Source organism: Theropithecus gelada, chromosome 1 (genome assembly GCF_003255815.1).
Source record: "Theropithecus gelada isolate Dixy chromosome 1, Tgel_1.0, whole genome shotgun sequence".
In the NCBI taxonomy this organism is placed as follows: Eukaryota; Metazoa; Chordata; class Mammalia; order Primates; family Cercopithecidae; genus Theropithecus; species Theropithecus gelada.
The window spans coordinates 195388857-195411431 of NC_037668.1; the positions used below are offsets into that span (position 1 = coordinate 195388857).

The 22575-nt window shown below is 37.4% G+C and overlaps 1 protein-coding gene across 1 annotated transcript; it reads right to left on the bottom strand.

Annotated features, from left to right (window-relative positions):
- Positions 1-2879: 2879 nt before the first annotated feature.
- On the bottom strand, positions 2880-22575 carry METTL11B (methyltransferase like 11B). Its single transcript, XM_025364788.1, has 4 exons — positions 22361-22575; positions 9381-9556; positions 3925-4174; positions 2880-3184 (listed from the first exon to the last, which is right to left on the bottom strand). The coding sequence occupies exons 1-4, from the start codon at positions 22512-22514 to the stop codon at positions 2913-2915; spliced, it is 852 nt and encodes a 283-aa protein (XP_025220573.1). The 5' UTR covers positions 22515-22575; the 3' UTR covers positions 2880-2912.

The following is a 22575-nucleotide window of genomic DNA, read 5'->3' on the forward strand; positions in this document are numbered from 1 at the left end:
GCTGGAGGCTATTATCCTTACCAAACTAATTCAGGAACAGAAAACCAAATACTGCATGTTCTCACTTTTAAGTGGGAGCTAAATGATAAAAATTTATCAACACAAAGAAGGAAACAACAGTCACTGGGGTCTACTTGAGCAGCCAGGGTGGAAGAGGGAGGGAAGCAGAAAAGGTAACTGTTGGGTACTGGGCTTAATACCTGAGTGATGAAACAACATGTACAACAAACCCCTGTGACATGTGTTTACCTATGTAAGCAACCTTCACATGTACCCCAAACCTAAAATAAAATTTTTGGAAAAGGAAGTTTATACATGGCATGATCAGATTCATATTTTAGAAGGACTGGCATCAATGCGGACAATGGATTTCATCATCCAACGATTTCCCTTGAACCTGGTCCATACTTTTGCTTCCCTTGCCTTACCTTTCTGTGGTTCTGAGGAGCTCAGCTCCACACCTCTTTCCCATCAATGTCCTCAAACAAAACTAGTGATCAGAATCAGTGACCAACTTAACAAAACCATATATCATGGGGATCAAGTTTGAGAATCTCTATTTATAAGTCTCCCTCAAGTGATTCTGAGGCAGCTGGACTATGGACCAGTATTTGGGAAATAATATAGGTTGTCATTTGTATCACTAGTTTTCAGATGTGTTGATAAACTTGAGCAGTGTGTTTCGCTTACTCAATTAGATTGCAGAGGACTGGAGTAGGTCTCACGCTAAATGTCTTCTTTCCACAGTTTCTATGACTCTACTACGAAAGGCAGAAAAATCAGTCCTTTACTTGCCTCCTTCAAGAACTTCCATTTGTTCTTTGAATAACATGTCCAAGCCTTAACATGACCTATAGTGTACATGATCTGGCTCCAATTTCTCTCAAGCCACCCTTTACTTTGTACCCGTTATTAACAATATAAAGCCAGGTCAGGGGAGAAGGGGTGTTGATACTGTTTACTCCCAATGTCTACTTTCTCAATTAAGTTAAGCATAGATACGGAATTGGGAAATTGGACAGAGCAATGAAAATCTGAAAAATTTCTAAGGAGAATAATATGTGATTTAGGATGAGAAAAGGGAATGGTGATCAACCTTAATGACCCAACTGAGTTGAAAATCAGGTATCAGTATCGGCAGGAAAATTATGTCATTCCCTCCATAAGCTCAGAAACCCATAGCAGAGAATATTGACAACTGTGTCAATCAGCTTGTGAATACTGGCAAAGCAGAAAGTCAAGGGTTAAGAGAATTAAGGATACTGGTGAAAGAAATAGAAAATTCCCAGGATGAGCCTAAAAAGAAGATTCTGTTAATGTGCTCAAAGAATTACAGAGGCCTAAAACATGAGTACCATTGTTTTGCTGCACTTAGGCTGTTTGGTAATGGTTTACCATTCGATTTAGTTCTGGTCCCTGGCTTGCTTGTCATGGAATCAGTGGCATGCTACCCTAGAGCATAGCAAGTAACATAAAACAGCTGTAAGATGCCAAGAGCAGAATAGGTGAAATAATTTTCCAGCACAGTAAATGAAACTACCAAGGTAAAGCTACAACAAAGTATCAAATGTTTTATCATAATTGTTTTCCTCTTAAATTACAGCTGTGACCTGAAAATACTATTTTATGATGATAGCATATCCATGTAGTCTTATCTTCTTTACTTAAATTGATTATTTTCATTGCATGAAGACTCAATACATACCAAGCACAAATGTGCTTCCATGTGAAGATGTTGAAGTGTTTTAAAGACAACAGCAGTTATATTTAGCATTCTGCTAATAAAAATTGAATTACATTTTTTGAATAATTTTAGATTATTTTTAATTAAACCAATGTCCAGCTAGTTCAGTTTTCAGGTTTATCATTTCCTTGTCCATTTGTTTTGCTGCTTCTCTTTCCAATATATATTCATATCAATCAAGACCCCAGGAGCAGCTGCAATGAACCAAGCGATGTTGAAAACCAAAGACTAAAATTAGATTATCAATGACATTTACTTATATGTTAAAGGCTGAAATTTCAGGGCACAACATTTTCTCCTGAAGGGAGATACTTCCCATCACTGTAATGCAGACCTCTGTTATCAAATTACATCCATATTACATCACTGGGTAGTAAAACTGACCCAAAATAGAAAGTGAAACCAAATACCTTTTCTGCCAAGAGAAAGGCTAAAGGCAAAATTAAATAATGGACTTGTGTTCACAAGATTATTTTGACTAGTGTCTTCTTAATTAGAGGGAGATGTTTGTTCAAGAGAAGTAGTAGTACCAAAGAGGAAGGAAGTATAATGTAACTGACATGAAGATGGGGAAAGGAGTCTAGATTTTCTCCCACCCCCGCCCCCACCAGAATACTCTGTAATAGTAATTATCAGGGAACAAGATAGTTTGGAATATGTGGGCATTGTTTCTTTTCCTTTTTTTGTGTGTGTGTGAGTAAACAAATGCTTTATTTGAACAACCCCCAAAGCTAAATTATTTGTTTTCCTTGACTCACAGAATGCTGATTTCATCTTGTGATGAAAAAAATAAAAAACACCATTTTTGCCAAGGATGTTGTTCAAGACGATTTTTACAAATATTGATGCAGGCCAGCTGTCCTTTATGCCTTCTGTTTTCATGCACGCTTGTACAGTTTAGACACATACAAACAGATTTAAAGCACGTTTCCTGATATTTCACTTTTTTTTTTTTTCAGAAAATCCACAGAATTTGTGCACATCTCATCAGTGTGTGCATTGTATAACCACTGAAAACAGGTACATATTATATCATAAATTATTTCCAGACATACATTGTATCGCTTTTCTAACCTTCCCTATCTGCATTACAAGGGGCATCTGGAAGGATAGCAGCCCCGTCCCAAAGCACCACTGCCCAGTCCGGGCGTTCATTCCCACTGCTTTTTCAGGAGCGTCTGTCGCTGTGCAGTGCGAACATCCACACGGGGATGCACTGCTCTGGGAAGCAGTCCTGCTTCTCTTGGCCCAGCACCACCAGCCCACTCTTCCTTATGAGGCTCCGGAGGATGTCCATGTCCCGAGTCACACTGCTGTCAGAGAGATCGAGGATACAGCCCTCCCGGGCCACATTGTCCTTCAATATGATGACGCCATTTTCTTTCAGGCCATCTCGGCACCGGGAAAGAAATGCAAGAAGGTCCTTATCAGTCAGGTGCCCTACAAGGGGGACCAAGTGGATGGGGGAACAGGATGATATGGTAGGGAGGATGGAAGGTGAGTAGGGAAGAACACGGCTGAGAATCAGGAGACCATTTGTTCACTCATTCATGAATTATTTAATAGCCTCGTTTAGTTACAGGAGGCTTTGAAAATTTAGATAAGGGGACACATATCCTCTTAGAGAAGACTCTGTCCCCTGTCTGTAAAATATATTATCCTACCTAGCCTGTCGACCTCATAGGCATGAGATAAATTATTGTCTACCCCCACGAGTCCCTCCCTGTCCCCTGAAGAACCCCTCTATTACTATATCTTTGTGTCACACACACACACACCCCAAAATCGAATTCACTGCTGTCTCATTTCCTGGGGATTTAAATCTAAGAATGTCTAGTTCTGCCAATAAATGGGGATTAATCTTTTTGACTGCACTTTTGAAAATTTTTCAAGTATTTAGATTTCTTCAAGGATTTAGGTTGGTCCAAAGGCACTTGCTCCATTTAGGTTGGTTCGAGAACCAACGTAAATCCTCAAAGAAATGTAAATTTATTGTACAGAAAATGTCAAGGGAGAAATCTGGAAGATGAGAGTTTTGTGGGAGTTCACATGACACCTAAGGGAGCTAACTGCTTGAAGTACTACAGCTAACTCTTCCCTGGTGCCCTCATTAGCCCCAAGCACCGTCTTCTCTGGCTGAAAAGGGGAGAATAGCAGAGCCAAAGTCATGCAGGACTAACCAGAGACCCACTGAATCCAGATGACATCATATCTCCTGAACAGGGGTGTGAATTCCTGCAGGCTGTAGCAGTGGTAGCTTTCTACTTTGTCACCTTTGACCTGCAGGTAGTTCTGGGCTTCAAGGAGAAAGGATTCCATCATATCCACCAGCTCCACACTGTTGAAAACAGGCAATAAGACGTGTTTGCTGACCCTTCCTATTCCGGAGCCGCAGTCCAAGGCACAGTCTGTTCCAGCTCTCCCAGGCCCCTGCAGAAAAGCACCTTGATATTTCAAGTACAGAGACCCATCCTTGAAAATTGCACACCCTAGTTACCTCTTTAAATCAACTTTATTAGGTAGATTTTATGCAATAAAATGTACCATTTCTTGTATACAATTTGATGATTTTGGACAAATGTATATAGTCATGCATCTACCACCACAATCAAGATATACATTCAATTATCTTTTCAAAAAAATCTAAATATTTCTAGTCCTGCTTTCTTTATCCAAATAAAGAATTATAAATGAGATTTTTAAAAAATAGTATCTTAGGTTTACACACTTGGTAATTTTCTCCAAAAAAAAAATGATTCATTGCTAGCCCTATGAAGATTAAACATTAATGACTAAATTTCAGACAAATCCACAGGTAAATGGTTCTACACTATAGATTATTGCCGTGTAAGCAAAAAAGAACCAAATAGTGAGAACCTTTCTGAGTTTTAAAATTAAAGACTCATTCAATGGAAACATTTCAGTTTGGAATAGTTGAATTTTATCTTTTCTAGGCAAATTTTGAAGGCTCTGAATTATCTACTCCTCTTGGATGGATGGTAAGTTTGGGAACCTGAGCTGAACAATGCTAACTTTTCCATTCCTGGCCAGGATTTTATTTCAAATACAGCCCTGATGGCACACAGCAAGTTCACATGGATAAAAGATAGTTTCGGCAAAGTTTCCTTGTGTCTTTTAATGCTAAACATTGTTTTCTGGGTTTTTTTGGTACCAGAAACTACATGATTTATTTGGCATAAAAATTCTAAAAACGGTCTTTTTAAGTACGTCTGTGCATTAAATTAGCTGGGAGTGAGGGGATGGGAAGATGGTGGAGGTAGGGAGAAATCAGCCAATGCAAACTTTCTCAAACTTGCTTCCATAAAACTTAAAAAACATTTCTGATTTATGAAGATTCAGCTGGTCTAAATTATTTGGCCATAATTGGGATGGCTGCTGAAGCAGTTTTGTACTAGAAATTACAGTAACAAGATACTTGAAGTTGCCAATCAAGATGTTAAGGGAAAAGCCTACTCTTGATTTCTCAGGAACTAAGAATAAAAAAAAAAAAAAAAAATTGGCTAAGGATCAAAGGTGAAATACAAACAGAGGGAAACATCAGAAAACCAACTTTCTAGTCCACCCAAATGGCCTTCGTTATGCTAGAAAAGTACAATGAAGAACAAAAAGTGAAGGAACTGTAACTTCTTTTAAAATGGAATAATAATAGCCACAATTATTATTTATACATAGCAAGCTCTTAGCTATAATAATTATAATAAGAAAACTCCACAATATAGATTATTATCCTCATTTTGGAGATAAGAAAATTCCGATTTCTAATATTTCATAACTAATGTCAGAGTTAGAATTAGAACAGGAACTGTCTGAATCCAAAGCCAGTTCTACATTAGAGATGTCACCTCAAGTGATAACTCTGATTCTCTTGGTAATATCTGTCTAATGCTATGTTACAAAGAATTACAAGGCTTCATTTAGACAGTAGAAAAGAGATCTAAGATTAGTGATGTCTGCCTCAAGCATGAGAAGGGAAAGTGGTAGTATACTGCCATATGTTTGCCATTTTTACTTATACTGTGCCACATGTCACATTCAAATATAATTTAGACTAAGCTAATTCAGAAAAAGGCCTAAGTATGAATGCTGTGAAAGAAGCATCTTCTAAGTAAATTCATAACAAAAAGATGGGCAGTAGATGGAGAAATTATGTCATTATTAGAAATGACTTTACTAAAAATGTGTATGCTCAATAAGAGATTCTCATTTCAAATTTTTCTTATTATTACTTGGCCTTAAAAGCCTCTATTGGTCATGTTGCTCTCATTAGTGTAGAAAGCGGTTTTAGAAGTAGAATCCTGGAACAACAAAGCACCCTGAACTTTATTGGACACCATGGCTGCCTGAAACTGTGATTGTATTGAAATCTGATGCCCTTGAATGCATATGACTAGAACTACATGCAATGTATGATTTCAAAACAAGACAGTCTTTTTTTTTTTTTTTTTTTTTTTTTTGAGATGGAGTCTCACTCTGTCACCCAGCCTGGAGTGTAGTGGCGGGATCTCAGCTCACTGCAACCTCCACCTCCCGGGTTCAAGTGATTCTTCTGCCTCAGTATCCCGAGTAGCTCAGATTACAGGTGTGCGCTAGCTATTACACCCCACTAATCTTTGTATTTTTAGCAGAAATGGGGTTTTACCATGTTGGCCAGGCTGGTCTGGAACTCCTGGCCTCAGGTGATCCACCCACCTCGGCCTCCCAAAGTGATGGGATTACAGACGTGAGCCCATTTCGTTATTTTCATTTTCATTTATTATGCCATGTTTATATTTATGAATCCATATAAACTAGTAAAACATTATTAGGAATTTCAGTTTAGTTTTGATTCTGCCTATGTATTTTGTTTTGAAGAACATTATTTTAGGTTTATCCAGTGGAGCTAAAAAACTAAAATGAAAGGGCCTCATGTCACTATAAAAACTATAAAATATAACAAGTTAGTAGACCCAGATTTTTTAGCTATCCAATCTCTGAGAAATGTCAAAAAATAAATACTATCAAATAAATACTGATGACTTTTTATGAATTACTACTTTTGCCCACTAGAAAGCTAAAACAGGAAAGTTATCAACTATGGCATTGACATCATCTTGATGTCATTTGTTTATTTGCTAAAGTAAATACATTTGCAACTAGTTTAAACACCTTTTCCCACTGTCTCATGTCATTAAGTGCTGAAAGGAAAGCAAAACTTTAAACAATCTTCTTTTTGCAGTTGACGCGAGAATAAGTCATGTCAGATACTTGTATTCCCTAACTCTTTGTATCTTGACCTGAATACTAATCTAGTAGATTAGAGTATGAAGGTCAAAGTACCAAAATATCAGTCCTTAAAAAGGACTGTGTTTGTGCTTAGAAGTCACAGTTTTACAATGAGCCTTGTCTACTAAAAAGGACTCCTTATATTTGTTTCAAAGGAGCAGGCTGCCTCTTTTCCAACATAAATATGCTAGCACAAGGCTGTTTCCTTTCCCAGGTCTGTGGGCGTGCTTATGGGCTCTGTCTGACCAGCATCCCTGTGGTAGCTTGGCATTCCACACGGAGTGACAAGACAGCTGGATTACTAACTAAGCTTCTGAAATGCTTTGGGATCAAAGTCGGCCTCACCACAAGGAAAGCAGGAGGGATTGCTTTCAGCCAGGCCGGAGGAGAGTCGAGGTCTATGGTCCACCAAAAAAGTAAATATATAAATAAATAAAGCAGGGATTTTTCAGTTTCATGAGACAAATGGAAAAAATATGTCATGGTTAACAGCAGGGAGTTTGGTGTCAGGCAGATCTGGCTGGGCTTAATTCCCCATTCTGTCTCTTACCAGCTGTGTAATCTTGACAACTTATTTAACCTCTTCAAGCCTCAGTTTCCACAACTATAAAAACAGAATTAATAATAGCACTTACTCCAAGAATTCGCATGAGGAGTAAATGAGACAACGCTTCTAAAGTGCTTAGCAGATTGACTCTCTCAGAACCAGCATTCAGTGAAGCCAGTCAGCAACACTGATTTAGAAATACTCCAAGTTAACCTAACCTGTAAATATCCACAGTCTTCATCCCTAGACTCTCTAGTCTTTTATGGCTGAAACTAATGTCCAGACACTTTGGCCCCAGTAAATATATCATCCTGATCACATTTTTATCCACTGTCAGGCTCTGGACTCACACACTGGGTGCTCCAGGGAGATTGGATTTGAAGTGAACCTGACCTCAACACTAGAGATATTAATGTTTTGCTACTAAATTGGTTGATGGCCTAATGTTTATATTTCCTTTATCAGAATAAAATGGGCACCAAATCTCAAACCAATGACTTTGTAATGTGTTGGAACAAAACCTGTTACCAATTAGAACTTTGCATCTTCGATAGAACTAACAGCAGCTTTATCTTGGGGGTTAAGTCTTTTCTGCTGTTGTTTTGTTCTGTTTTGTTAGTTTGTTTGTTTGTTTGAGATGGAGTCTTGCTCTGCCACCCATGCTAGAATGCAGTGGCACGATCTCAGCTCACTGCAACCTCCGCCTCCCGGGTTCAAGCGATTCTTCTGCCTCAGCCTCCCGAATAGTTGGGACTACAGGCGTGCAATGCCACGCCTGGCTAATTTTTGTATTTTTAGTAGAGATGGGGTATCACCATATTGGCCAGGCTGGTCTCGAACTCTGACCTCGTGATTCACCCACCTTGGCCTCACAAAGTGCTAGGATTACAGGTGTGAGCCACCACACCCAGCCTTTCTTGGGAGTTAAGTCTTTTCTAGCAACTAAATGAAGTTCCTTAAAATAGAATGAATACATTATATGAAAGCCTGTTATTAGTAGTGATAGTAATAAATTAGCTTGATTGGGTACTAATTTTGTGCACTAAAGCAGGTACCTGACATGTATTATTTCATTTGATCTCCACATTATCCTGTGAAGTAGCTTCTATTGTCATGCCCTAGTCACAAGAGAGAAAACTGACACTTGGTACATTTAAGTAACAAGCTCAAAGTTGCTTATACATTAAGCAGAAGAACCACAATAGCCTTAAAGCCCAAAATTTTGACCCCTACAATATACTGTCTGTATTCATATGACATGACAGTAAGGAAGTAGGGGTTGACTCAATGCAGGACTACAAAAGGATAACATTCTTTCAAGGTAAAATCAAAACTATGTATAAAATAGTATAAAAGGATTCTACTTTCATTGTTTTTAAACTGAGCGTAATCATGTATTTCCTTCCAACATCTCATTTTTATTACAGGGAGTCAATAAGTCAACCCAAGATCCCAAAGGACATGATCTCTCATCAATCATTTGGGTATGAAATGTTTATGAGACTCTAAAAGAGATGTCTTCTTCATTCCCAAATTTTATATCAACACTGCTAATTCACCTTCCTCTGGAGCATGTAAGATTAGTTGGCGATAGGAGAGTGAAATGCCAAGTGGGATAAACCAGTGTTACTATATTTATCATATCATAAATGGTTCATCCTTTCTGAACATCTTAAAACAGGCTTGCAGGCAGAACTCTTGGCTGGGTCATATGGCTTAGTCGTGACTTAAGTAACAACACAGAGGCATGCGAGCTCAGTGTTTGCAATGACTGCCTTCTCATCAAGCTGCAGTTGAATAACTCACCCCAATAAATTTCCTAAGAAATTTCCGAGAGGCCTGGATGTCTGGACTGGACAGTTCAATGAAATTTCCCATCATACCCTCTTCTGTGGCTGGTACTTCCTGGTAGTAAAGTTTTGCTCTGGCATAGAACTGCATCTCGCCATTGATGACTTGGCTTGTTAAAGCGTACAATTTCACTGCAAATGAAACAGTATTAATAGTTATTAATATTTATAAGAAAAAAAGCTCAGCTTTATGTGTTGCATTTCCTTTTAAAAGCCTGTGAATCTGTGCTGTGGAGAAAAGAGCACTGGTTTGAAGTCAAAAGATTTGGGTTTGAGTTTTGGCTCCGTGACTTACATGCTATGTAATGCTGGGAAAATGTCTTAACTCCTCTGATCTTCAGAGATCGCATCTATGGATTACAATCATGTGGCATTTTCATGACTTAATAACTCTATAGTTGAATAAACCCATAGCTATATCAGTGTATTAAAATTTTTAACAGTGTTAGCTACAATAACATAAAGAATGTCATCAGTTTTGTGGTGAGTTTTATCCCTGAGTTCCAAATGTTTTCTGAGAATTTTCTCATTAAGCTTATAATAAAGTTTAATGAAAAAATTACTTTACTTCTAATCGTAAGGTAGGGGTAACTGTTTTTATATCTTTTTCAAACAATACATATCCAAATATGTCTTCATACCAATATTACAGAAATGTGCCTACATTGTGAAAACAAAACAATAAAAGAGACATAATATTTATTGTGCAGCCATTCTGTCCTAGGTAGTGTGCCAGGCACATTCACATATACTTTGTCATTTTATTATTTTCAAAAATGTGTAAGAAAAATATGTGTTCCAACTTCTGAGGAATAAATGAGACTACACATAAGTGTGTTTTGCAAACCAAAATTCACCCATGCAGATATAAAATATTTTCATCATAAGACATTCATAATAAAACGATAGACAGTAGATTAAAGGATGGAACTTCTGGTTCAAGATTGTAGGCTGAGTACATGCATTTGTCTTCTCTCCGTCCCAGTATTCCCTGAGAACTATCTTAAAACACTAAACCCATAATAGTGAGGAAAATGAGAGGGTATCACTGATGGATTCATGATTACAATAAATTTCTGGACAATAAAAAGCAGATGGAACAAAGCAAAAGAATTTGCAGGCCAAAATATTTGCAAGAGGAAATTACATTCCGGACTTAGAATCAACAGGAAGGCAAGTGTAAGAATGAGAATGGAAGTCAAAAAAGCAAAAACGAAACAAACAAACAAACAGCATAAATCAAAACTCTGTCTAGAGAACAAACAGGTAAGAGGACAAGTGCACCCTCCTAAAAGCAGCAGAAAGCACAGCTGTAATCCTAGAAAGGGAAAATGTGTCTGTTGTCTTTTAAAAGAATAAGTAGATCAATTGCTTAGGAAGAGCTAGACCAGTTAGCATTAAAATGTTAGAATACTACTCATTTTCACATATAGAAGACTCCAAGTGCTGTCACTTACACCCATTCATCAGAGTCTGGTAAAATCTACCTGCACATGTAGGGCTTCTTGTCTATTTAGGGGACAAGTACAAAACAAAGGAAACCTTATCCATTGCCTAGAATTATTTACCTTGTTTTTTATTCTTAAATGTGGATAAATGATCTCCAAACACATGAGAGTAAAGTAGCAGCCTGAAAAACAAAGAGTGAGATAAATAGTCAGAATTGACCTCAAAGAAAACAAAAATAATTCAGGAAATGGATGAGAATTTAAGCCAAAACAAAACAAAAAACTCATATATCTTTGAAGACATATGAGAATAGGCACATCCATAAATTAAAGATAAGATTCCAAGAAAATTATAATTAAAAGAGCAGTAAAGAATTATTAGAAATTAAAGTTTTGATAACCAAAAACTTTAAGATATAAAGTTAGGTAAATTTCCAGAACATAAAACAAAAAGATAGATATGCAAAACAGAAATAAGAAGACTAGACTTATATAAGCAATTCAGAAGGCCCAACATCAAGCTAATTAGAATTCCAGAAAACTAATAAAATGAAGGGAAGAAAATTATTAAAGAAAGTAATAGAAGAAAATTCCCTGGTGCTGAAAGAGATTGTAAGATCCAACAAAGTGCTGAGGTGCATAGATTTTTTTTAAAGCCACATTTAAGCACATCTTTAAGAGATTTCAAAACAGAAAGAGTAGTAAGAAGATCTAAAAGTCATTTAGAGGAGGAAGAGTGGCTGACCTTCAAATAGGGTTGCAACATTTAGGGGAAAAAAAATACACAACACACAGATTTGAACTTCAGACAAATAATGAATAATTTATTGGTTTGAGTATGCCTGAAATATTGCACATTCCAGGGTAAATACTTACACTAAAAATTATTTGGTGATTATGTTAAAATTAAACTTAGCTGGCATCATGTCTTTTATTTGGCAACTCTATGTTCAAAAGACTAGAATCAGGCTTATATCACAGATCTCATCAGAAACACTAGAAAACAATGGTACAGTGCCACCAATATTCTGAGATCAAATTTTTGGAAACTAAACTTAATACCGAGTCAAATTGTCAAAGAATATTTACCTCCTATAGATTCATTCTTCAGAAGTTTCTTGAAGCTATATTCCAGCCCAATGAGGGTTACAATCAAGAGAAGATGCATGATGAAAGATGATGTAATTAACCAGGAATCCAATGAAAAGGAATCGCAAAATGACAGATATGTATCAGATCTGGAAAGAAATCAGTTTATATTACAAGACAAAACATAGACTTCAAAAATAATATCTTTAAGTAGAATAAGCTAGATCCAAGGCAACAGAGTAGGCAAGAAGCAAGGAGACATTAGAAATATTCTAAGGAAGACATATTTTTAATCTAAACCACCAAAAATAAAAGATAATTGAAAGCTCCAAGAAAAATATACAATGGTTCAAAAATGTTATGATCAGGGCATGAAGCAAGCCAAAATATGGCATAAATTTGGGTAGAAGAAATCAAAGAGAAAAATACCTATTTCACTTTAAGAACATTTTTCTTCAGATAACCCCAGGACTGAGATGTTGGATGGTGTTCAGAATTGAACAATTACATAGTTCCAAATTTTGATTCTAAAAGTTAAAAATCCAAAAAATGCCACTTATATTACTATGACTGTGTTCCATCTATGGAGTTGCATCAGCATTTTCCAACTTGGAGACACTGGAGCCAATGTTTGTACCCTGAATCACCATGAATTTGCTGAAAGGGATAACAAGAAGAAGAATCAGTTTCCATGTAATACATCATTTTCTGGAGGCCACCAATATTGTTTATATCCTCCATACGTATTAACTATTATACATAGATTGTTATTTTAAAATTCAAATCTTTTAAAAGTTTAAATAAATACATAGAAGCTTTTTTTGCTATTTTATACACAAATTAGCTACTGATTGAGAAACTACCTTAAAAGAATGGTCCTTATGTTCAAAAACATTGAGAACCGTGGACCTACACCAATCTCCCTTCCCTAGCACTTGGTGAAGTGTTGTGTACACAGCAAGTGACTTAATAAGTGCTTATAAATTCAACAGGGATGACAAAAATTAGGCATCACCAATAATATGACTGTTCCAAATTCTTCTGGATGTCTCAGAAAATCAGGCTAGGAACTCACAGCTCACAGAGGCTGCCCAGGGTTGGATGCTGCTCTGGGATCATTGGCAAGCCATAGCCCGAGGCTCTCTTGATCCAACCAAAGCAGCAAAGCAGCCACACTCATCATCACCTGCTTAAGTCAACTGGTTTGTGCAGTCTATTAAAATCCTTAATCTAGAAATAGGAATGGTCCATTATGCCAGCAACATTTAGACCACAAGTGAATGCCAATCTCAGCAGGCGTCAGACTCAATAGGTGGGCTTTTATGGTTATGGACTTGAGTTCTCATTTTCACCTAATTGACAGCAGCATTTCACTAAAAAAAAGATAAATGAGGTGTCATGTTCGGCCCCAGGTTCTCCCCCTCCTGAAAGCTTCTGCAATTGTGCATATTGACTCAGATAAGTCAATCAGTCACCAGCACATGGCTTTTTACTATACAAATATATATACTGGCTAATTAAAGAATTACAATGTCTCTGTGAAACCTTTGGTAGTTCAAGACAAAAACTAGACACTCTTTGTTTTTTATTTAATGTAGTATTTATTTCTTGACCTACATTATGAGTTGAATTCCCAAGGAGCTTCCACTATTTACTTGTGGTGAAAAGAAAAATAGAGTACGAGTTTGTTTACTCTGAAGGAGAATAAAAATGAAATTTCTAGGAAAGATTAATATCCAGGAGAGTTTACACCGAAAGACAATTCATGATTCAGTTATTAAGCCCCAATACAACATTCAGGAAATAAACATAAAGCTCAATCTCTCTCATGGAGATTACACCCTAGCATGGAGGAGTTAAGTCACATGGCTGCATGCCCAAAGAATACTACCAAAAAATGCCTTGGGCATGTAGCAGATGCCTGCAAGTAGCAGCAAGAAGACTCCATAAGACTTTAACCATGAAGGATACTTTTTATTTGGGTTATCAAAAAATGAGCAGGAAAGAAATGTCACATGGCATGAATTATCTGGATAAAACTCAGAATTTTCAAATGCCTCCTTGAGAAAATCTTTTGCAGGTAGCAAAAGAATTTTGTGGCTTAAGGTCTCATCTTCTGACTCTAAGATGCAAAGAAGTAAGTTTACCTTGAGGCAATGTGCCATTTGATGACTTTTGCTGTCTTTCAATATAAAAATTGGGAGAAAAACAAAATAGTCACTCAAAATCTTAATCTAGACATGAAAGGAAATATTGATCCAGTATCAGAGATAGGGACGACAAGTCAAGACATTATTATCCAAGTTGGCAATAAAATGAAGAGTTTCTGACAAACAAGAAATTTTGTTGATAGCTAAGTGCTTATCTGTGCTGAGTATCCTCTTTTCTTTCTTCTTGTTAAGTGGTTGAATATAGCTATTTTAAAATACCTCTCTATTCCAGCTATTAGACCTGTTTGTCAATTTAAACATGATCTAAAATTCTTCAGAAGATTTGTAAGCTAGGTTTAGACAGTAATTTTGAAATGATTTGAGTCTGGTAATATTTGATCAAGTTAGACCTTTGCAACAGAAAAAAAAAAAAGAAGAAGAAGAAGCCCAATTAGGAGATGCCCCTGTGAAAGGTAAGACCTTCCATAAAAGAGATTTGCAGGTGAGTACTTCTCAATTTAGCCATTAAAGAAGTAATGGTAAAACAGGAAAAAAGGAAGGAAGAGAGGAGGGAAGGGAGGGAAGGAAGAAAGAAAAGGAAAAAGAGAGAGGAAGGAAAAAGTTGGAGTAAGACATCCCTGGATTTGTTTGCCAGCTCTGACGCAGATTAGTTTTATGACCTTGAATAGGTTACATAACTCATGTTAGCCTCAGCTTCTTCCTCTATAAAGAGGTAATGATACCTGCGTTAGGCTGTTATTGTGTTGCTCTAAAGAAACACCTGAGACTGAGTAATTTATAAAGAAAAGAGGTGTTTGACTTATAGTTCTGCCAACTGTACAAGAAGCATGGCGCTGGCATCTGCTAAGCTTCTGAGGAGGTCTTAGGGAGTTTCTACTCATGGCAGAAAGTGAAGCCAGAGCAGGCATGTCACATGGCAGAGCAGGAGCAAGGGGAGAGGTGGGGTGTCACACACTTTTAAACAACCAGATCTCATAAGAACTCACAAAGAGGACAGCACCAAGCCATGAGGGACCTGTCTCTATGACCCAAACACCTCCCACCAGGCCCCATTTCTAACATTGGGGATTTTAACATGAGATTTGGATGGGACAAATATCTAAACCATATTATTCTGCCCCGGACCTCTAAATCTCTTGTCCTTGTCACATTTCAAATTCCCTTCTCAATAGTCCCCCAAAGTCTTAACTCATTCCAGCATTAACTCAAAAGTCCCAAGTCTCAAGTCACAAATCTCATCTGGAGATGAGTTCCTCCACCTACAACCCCATAAAATCAAAACAAGTTATTTACTTCCATGATACAATGGGGATACAGGTATTAGGAAAACATTCCCATTCCAAAAGGGAGAAATAGGCCAAAGGAAAGGGGTTACAGGTCCCTCACAAGCTTGAACCCCAGCCAGCAGGACAGTCATTAAATCTTAAAGCTCCAAAATAATCCTTGAGTCCATGCCCCGCATTTTGGGCACACTGATGTGAGGTGTGGGCTCCCAAGGTCTTGGGCAGCTCCCCTCCTGGGCTGGACCATACTGAGGTTGTAAGCTGCAGGTGGGTCTGCCATTCTCAGGTCTGGAGGCAGTTGGCCCCCTTCTGATAGCTCCAGTAGGCAGTGCCCCCAGTGGGGACTCTGTGTGGGACTTCTAACTCCACATTTCTCCTCCACACTAGTAAAGGTTATCTCGGTGTGGGGGCTCCACCTTTGCAACAGGCTTCTGCTTGGGTGCCCAGGACTGCCCATACATCCTCTGAAATCTAGAGGCTTGGCAGCCTCCACCACTCTTGCACTGTGTGCACCCACAGGCTTAACACCATGTGGAAGCCAACAAGGCTTACAACTTCTGCCCTTCAGAGCAGATACCTGAGCTGTCCCTGGGCCCCTTTGAGCCACAGCTGGAGCTGGAGTGGGACATGGAGAACAGTGCCCTGAGGCTACACAGGGTAGCAGGGCCCTGGGCCTGGTCCCCTGAAACCAGTTTTCCTATACTACTGGGTCTGTGATGGGAGGGGCCGTCTCTTAGATCTCTGAAATGCCTTCCAGACCTCTTCCTCATCATCTTGGCTGTTAGCACCTGGCTCACTTTTAGTCATGCAAATCTCTCTAGCAAGTGGTTGTTCCACAACCTGCTTGAATTCTTACTCTGAAAAAGTTTTCTTTCCACATGGCTAGGCTGCAAATTTTCAGCTTTTATGCTGTGCTTCCCCTTTAAATATAACTTCCATCTTTAAGTCATTTGTTTGCTTCCAAATCTTGGTTAGGCTGTTAGAAGCAATCAGGCTACATCTTGTATGTTTTGCTGTTTAGAAATTTATTCCGCCAGATATGCTAAGTCATCACTCTTAAGTTCAATCTTCCAGAGATCCCTAGGACATGGATACAATGCAACTTAGCTCTTTGCTAAAGCATAAAAAGGGTGACCTTTGCTCCACTTCCCAATAAGTTTCTTATTTCCATCTGAGATCTCAGCAACCTGGTCTCACTGTCCATATCACTATCAGCATTTTGGTCATAGTGATTTAACAACTCTAAGAATTTCCAAAATTTTCCGCATCATCTTGTCTTCTGAGCCCTCCAAATTCTTCCAACCTCTTCCCATTACCCAGTTCCAAAGTCACTTCCACATTTTCAAGTATCAGAAGCTTCCACATGTCAGGCATTTCAGGAGCACATTTAAAAAAAAAAATATTTGTGTAGTTCTCTCTTCTACACTAAACTCTTCAGGATAAGGCTATATCTTATTTTTGTATAACCCTAGCACTTAATATTATGCTAACTTCTTGATGGGCCTTCTTTGAATGTTCGTTGAATAAAAGCTAGCTTTTTGTTCTTTGAATAATATATGGGTTCAACAAAGAGCTGAATGGTGATAGGGATTAACTGACATAAGCACACATAAGTCATACCTTTGGTATCATTTATGAAATACCTGTCCTTCCAATTAGGCATACTCAAATAATTAAAAAATAGTAACTATAATTGATCAAACATGTTTATATGTAATACATATGCAAAACATTTATATCGAACTGAATATGTAGGATAAACATTATATATCCATTTTACAAGAGAAGAAACCAAGGCATTAAGAGATTAACTAAGTTGCTCAAGATTAAGTAGCTAGAGAGTGATATATCTGGAACTTGAACCTATGTCTATTTAAATAGAAAACCTATAGATCATCCCTCTTATACTCTGTACCTAAAAATATATCACTAAATAAAAAGGAAAATTATATTTTCTTCATTGCTTGAAAGAGAAAAATGGTCTTACAGCATTTGTATTGCACAGGTAGTGATAAACATTTGAAAATGTATCATTGGACATTGCTGAGTTGTGCAGCAATGCCTATCACAGGAATGAAATAAATTTTTAAAATACCAATAGCTGTGTGGTGAGTTTTATTCTAGAAGTTCCAAGTGCTTTTTAAGAGATGTTATTATTAACTCTAGCTTTTAATTTTGATGGCAAAGGTGTAGCTAAACAATCTATGTCTTTGCCATCAAAGTTAAAAGCCAGAGTTAATTTCCTCCTCAGAGACTGATTCTTCTGAAAAGGGATATATGCCAGGCATTATGCTGAGTACTTTCATGTCACCTCTTCACTTTTTCTCTTTTAACTGTCACAATGATTCGATAAGACTAGAATTATAATCATCATTTTAGAGATGAGTAAAAGAATCTGAGAGACTTGGTAACTTAATATCATATAGAAAAGAAATGTCATAACCAGGTCCTGGCATGTGCCTATTCAAATGCAAAGCTTCTGGTCTTTCTGTTAAACCACACAGAACCATTATTCTACACATGAAGTTGGGCTAAGCCTTTAACAATGTCTAGGAGTAATAGACTTTTGCTCAATAATATAATTAATGAATATCCATTGACTTCTACGTGTTCAAAAATGTGGATAGCACTAGAAGAATCATTGAGTGTTAAGTTATTCCTCAATAATTGTTACTAAACGTGGAGATGTTATCCCAGCAGCTCCAGTGGAACCCTTTGAGCACTGGCATACACATTGGAGATTTCCACTGACTTGTTTTCCTGTTCTGTTTCCTATTTGTTCATGAATAGACGCTTTTGGAAAACTTGTTCACACCAAGCTTCTAACAGAACTTTGGTTGGTGTACCTAGATTATTTAAACCTACTCACTGACCTGCCTACCTTGATTATCTTAACAGGAAGCCAAAGTTCTTCATAGGCTGTTTGTTCTGTATTCCTGTTAAATCATAAAATATAGTAAAACTTATATTGCCCTATGAGTTAAGTTTTCATTTGCATTGTATTATGTATTGTTTTAAGAAAGATCATGGAGTTAGATCACCTGGGTTCTAATCCTGCTACTCCACTCACCACCATAAGATCTTTGGCAAGTTACTTAACTCGTCTGGGTATCAGTTCCTCAAATATCATATGGCGAAAATAACAGCACACCTAATAGAGATGTTATGAAAATGAACTGAGATAATTATATGCAAAACATTGAGAACAATGATAGGCTTGTTCTCACTTCTTCCTGAAGATCCGTTATGTTCAACAGCATAGCTGAGCCTTCCATTGGAGATTTTTACTACGTATGTCTTTGCTATTCCATGAATCTCTGAAGCTTGCCAGGGATGTTTCAGCAAATTTCCCCATGACTGAATGTCACCACATAGTGTGCTGGAGTGAGACTGGCTTTCTAATCTAGGCAGTTGGAAGGAGAAAGGAAGGAAAGAAGGAATCAAAGAGTCTGGTTAGCCACCGTTCTTTCCATATAATTACCCCAAACAACAAACTCTCTGTGCAGACCCTACAGGAGAAGTTCCCTAGCCTTTTTGAAAGAAGGGCTTTATTTTCATTTCTATGAAGTCTTGAAATTATCAAGAGTAGAGGAAGCTGACTGTAAAACACCTCAGCGGAGCTGGAGAGGAAGCATCTCTTCTGGCTAAGTTTTATTTCCAAACTGAAAAACATAATTAATACTCACTGCAGCCTGAAAACTCTCATATTTTGAATTAAGTTTATTGTCTTTGGTAATGCCTGTTCTAGAGAAAGCTACATGGTGACTTTAAAAGAGGCCTGGCTCAGAGGAAGGAAATAAGGAAACTAATATTTACTGAGGAGGACTATTTCACATATATACCAACATTTCATCCTTCAATCAACTCTGCTATAGTTTTAAGAAAAATTATACTCAGAGGCTTTAGTAGCTCGCAGAGGTTAGTTTTCTAGTAGTAGAAGTGCAAACATTTGAACTCAGAACTTTGCTGATCCGCAATTAATTATTAGAGGCCATTTAATTCATTTAACAAATTTTTTTGAGTTTTTCTGATGTGCCGGGAACCATGGTAAATGCTAAATAGATACAGAAGAGGAAGAAAAAGGCAAGTCTCCACTCTCATGGGAATGAGAGTCCAATAGGGGAACTAATACATGCAACTGCATTCCATAAATATAAGTTATAACCTCCTGGGACAAAAACCAAAGTTTAAATGAGTGAATCAAGGATTAAGGGAAACCTTCTAATTGAATAAAAGTCACACTGGCAGATAAGACTTACGTGCAGATTCCTTTCTGAACATTCGGCTTCTCCCATTAGAGGAAAAAGCCACAAAAAATCTGAGTATTCACAGAACTGGTAGCCTGATTTCCCTGTACCCTTAGTTTAAAGGGATTAACACAGTTATTTGTAGATTTGCATCCATTGTCACATTATAAAATCCTGAAGAAGAGTGGAAACTGTCTTATTAATATTTGAATCCTTTCTAATGCACAGTACTTTGACAATAATGAAATTCCATAAATGTCTCTTACATTAAATATGACTGAATTGATCAGAAATAAGAATTGTCTGGTATTTTAATCTCCAAAATAAAATATTTTTCCCTGTGGCAGGAACATTTGCTAGTGAACAAATATACATGTGCTCTCTTCATATTGCCCAGCATTCTTGAAGTTCTGGACAATGAATTCCAAACAGATGTAATCGATGTCCTTTGGGGCTGAAGTATTTAAGAGCTAGTAGACAAAACTTTGGCTGCTCTATTTGCTTGCCTGGTAACTAGTGGTGTTCCAGCTGGCAAAGCCTCTATCATCCTGGATCTCTGATTGCCTGTGTGGAATATAGCCTCCCCTCCACCTCCAATAATGCACGTTGAAAATGATGTAGCAAGAGAAAACAATATTTTTTATGTGTTCAGCTATCAAGATTCCAGAGTTAATTTGTTATTGCAGCATATCCCAGTCCATATTGACTAATGTAGCCCTCGATTTCTATCTTCAAAGAGGTACTGTGGATGAGGCTAGTTCTGTGACTCTCAGTTGAAACTAATGTCCAGGTCAAATCATCAGGTCAGAGAAAACTAGACCAAGTTTTCTCTGAAATGGCTTTGTGAATCCCAAAAAGAGACTAGACCAAGGAAAGGGTCTTGACCCCAATCCTTTGCAGAAAAGTTTCACTTTTTCCTGTATTTTACACTGGGCATCCATGGAATATTTTGTCAAAAACTTTGCCTTTTGATAATAATGTTTTTTTTAAAAGGTTGAAAATAATTGGTAAACCATTAGCATATTTACAAAGGAGAAAAACACAAAATCACAATGATTTTATTGGACAATAAAAGGGATTGAGATCAAATATAAATTATTGTCCACTTGTGCCAAATTAATTTTCATCTGCTTTTCAGAAGAGACTATTGTATTCTACTTTTTCATTCATCTTCAGCTGCTGTCAAAGGTGACTTCTTTTTCTCTCTAGTAAATATTTGTAAAGTTTGGCGGTCATCTGGCTGTTAGTGACTCTCTTCTCAGCTGTCGTAATTGATACCTTTCTCCAGTCTAATTAAACCAAGGCTACAAAGCTACTCTTATTGAGGTATGGCCTGAAGAGTGTCTCCAGAAAAGCAATGCTCTGCAGTATATGAAGTGGCTAGAACATCATCACCTTCCACTTAAACTGCTCTATTATTTTTTCCTTTTGGATATAGATGAGATGTATTATATGTCCTAAAAGAATTACTCATGGGCAGTGTGATCTACCAAAAAAAGCCCTGGACTTTGGTCTTTGCTTTGATATTACTCTATCTAGATTAAATATCACCATCTCTGAATTTTATTTCCCTCCTTTGAAAAAGTAAAATGAAAGGAAGGAGGAGGGAAGGTAGGTAGAAAAAAATAATGATAACCTACCCATCTATTCCATAGTGTGACTATGAGAATCAAATAAAGTCATAGATGATAAAAAGTTTTAGAAAGAAGTTATATAAACATGAAATGAAGGTATTTGTATGTTTAGAATTAAAGTTCCCTCATAAATAGTTTTGGCAGGCTGCTAACATTCAGTTGCTTGAATGCAATACAAAGAATTATGTAGCTGCTTCCACAGCTGGAAACCCTGACCACCTCAAGTGCACAATGGGGCTTTCAGACGACCTTAAGAAAACAGACTAAGCTGATACACAGTCTTCTTGCTTTCACTGGGGGAAAATATAAATCAAAGGGAGGAGGGTACTTTACTCTTTAATGGTAAGTTATTTCCTCTTCAGTGCTGTTTAGGGTACCCTTAAGTAACTACTTTCACAGAGGCTGAAAAAAGTAGAGTAGGCAAACCACATAAGCTTTTTATTGCTCTGTTGTCCAAGTCTCTGAAAACTAGAGGAAATAACAAAAATGGAGACAGACTACTGATTTCTTAATACTCAAAAACCAAGCTAAAATCTGCTTTTTTAAGGCTCTCTGACTGTTCTTGTGATTCAAGAAGACCAGAGAGGATTATAAGTGTGTACACAAGCACACACACATGAACATACATACATACCCCAAGCACATTTTTATCTATTATGTCTTTCTTTTTAACTCTTACTCAGTGTGTTAATGCATTAATACTCTCATCTTTTAATTATCAAATTTGCCCAATTACAATTTTTTGTAAATATTAAACATGTCTGAGTTTCTACAAGCCTGATACTCAGGCAACAGACACCCAGAGAAGCAAATCACAATGCCTGAGGGTGCATGGAAATCCCAAAATAAAGTTCTGACTCTATTTTAGGCACTTAATCTTTGTATTCTCCATAAAAGAATTCCATTGAAACATTTCAGCCCAATGACATTGGTTGTGGAGTTTTGTTTTTTTTTTTTAATCTAAAAAGTATCCTTGTTTTAAATTCTCTTCTAGAAGCCCCATGACCTCATGCAATCCCTTCAGTCATTTCTTGTTTCTTATCTAGTAGCTCTGACTCACTTACCCAGGGGAATTTTTTCCAGCAGGTAGAGATAGCTCTGAAAGAAGTCATTGCGAATGGCTTTGTGAAGGATAAAAGACATGCTATGTCGACAGAGTTCATCGTCGGTCTTCTGCCAGCGGGATCTAAAGGCAAAATGGGCACCCAGGTGGGCCATGATGAAGGGGGATAATAATGATTCCTACAGAGAAAGGAAGCTTGCCTTGCTGTTTCTTTGA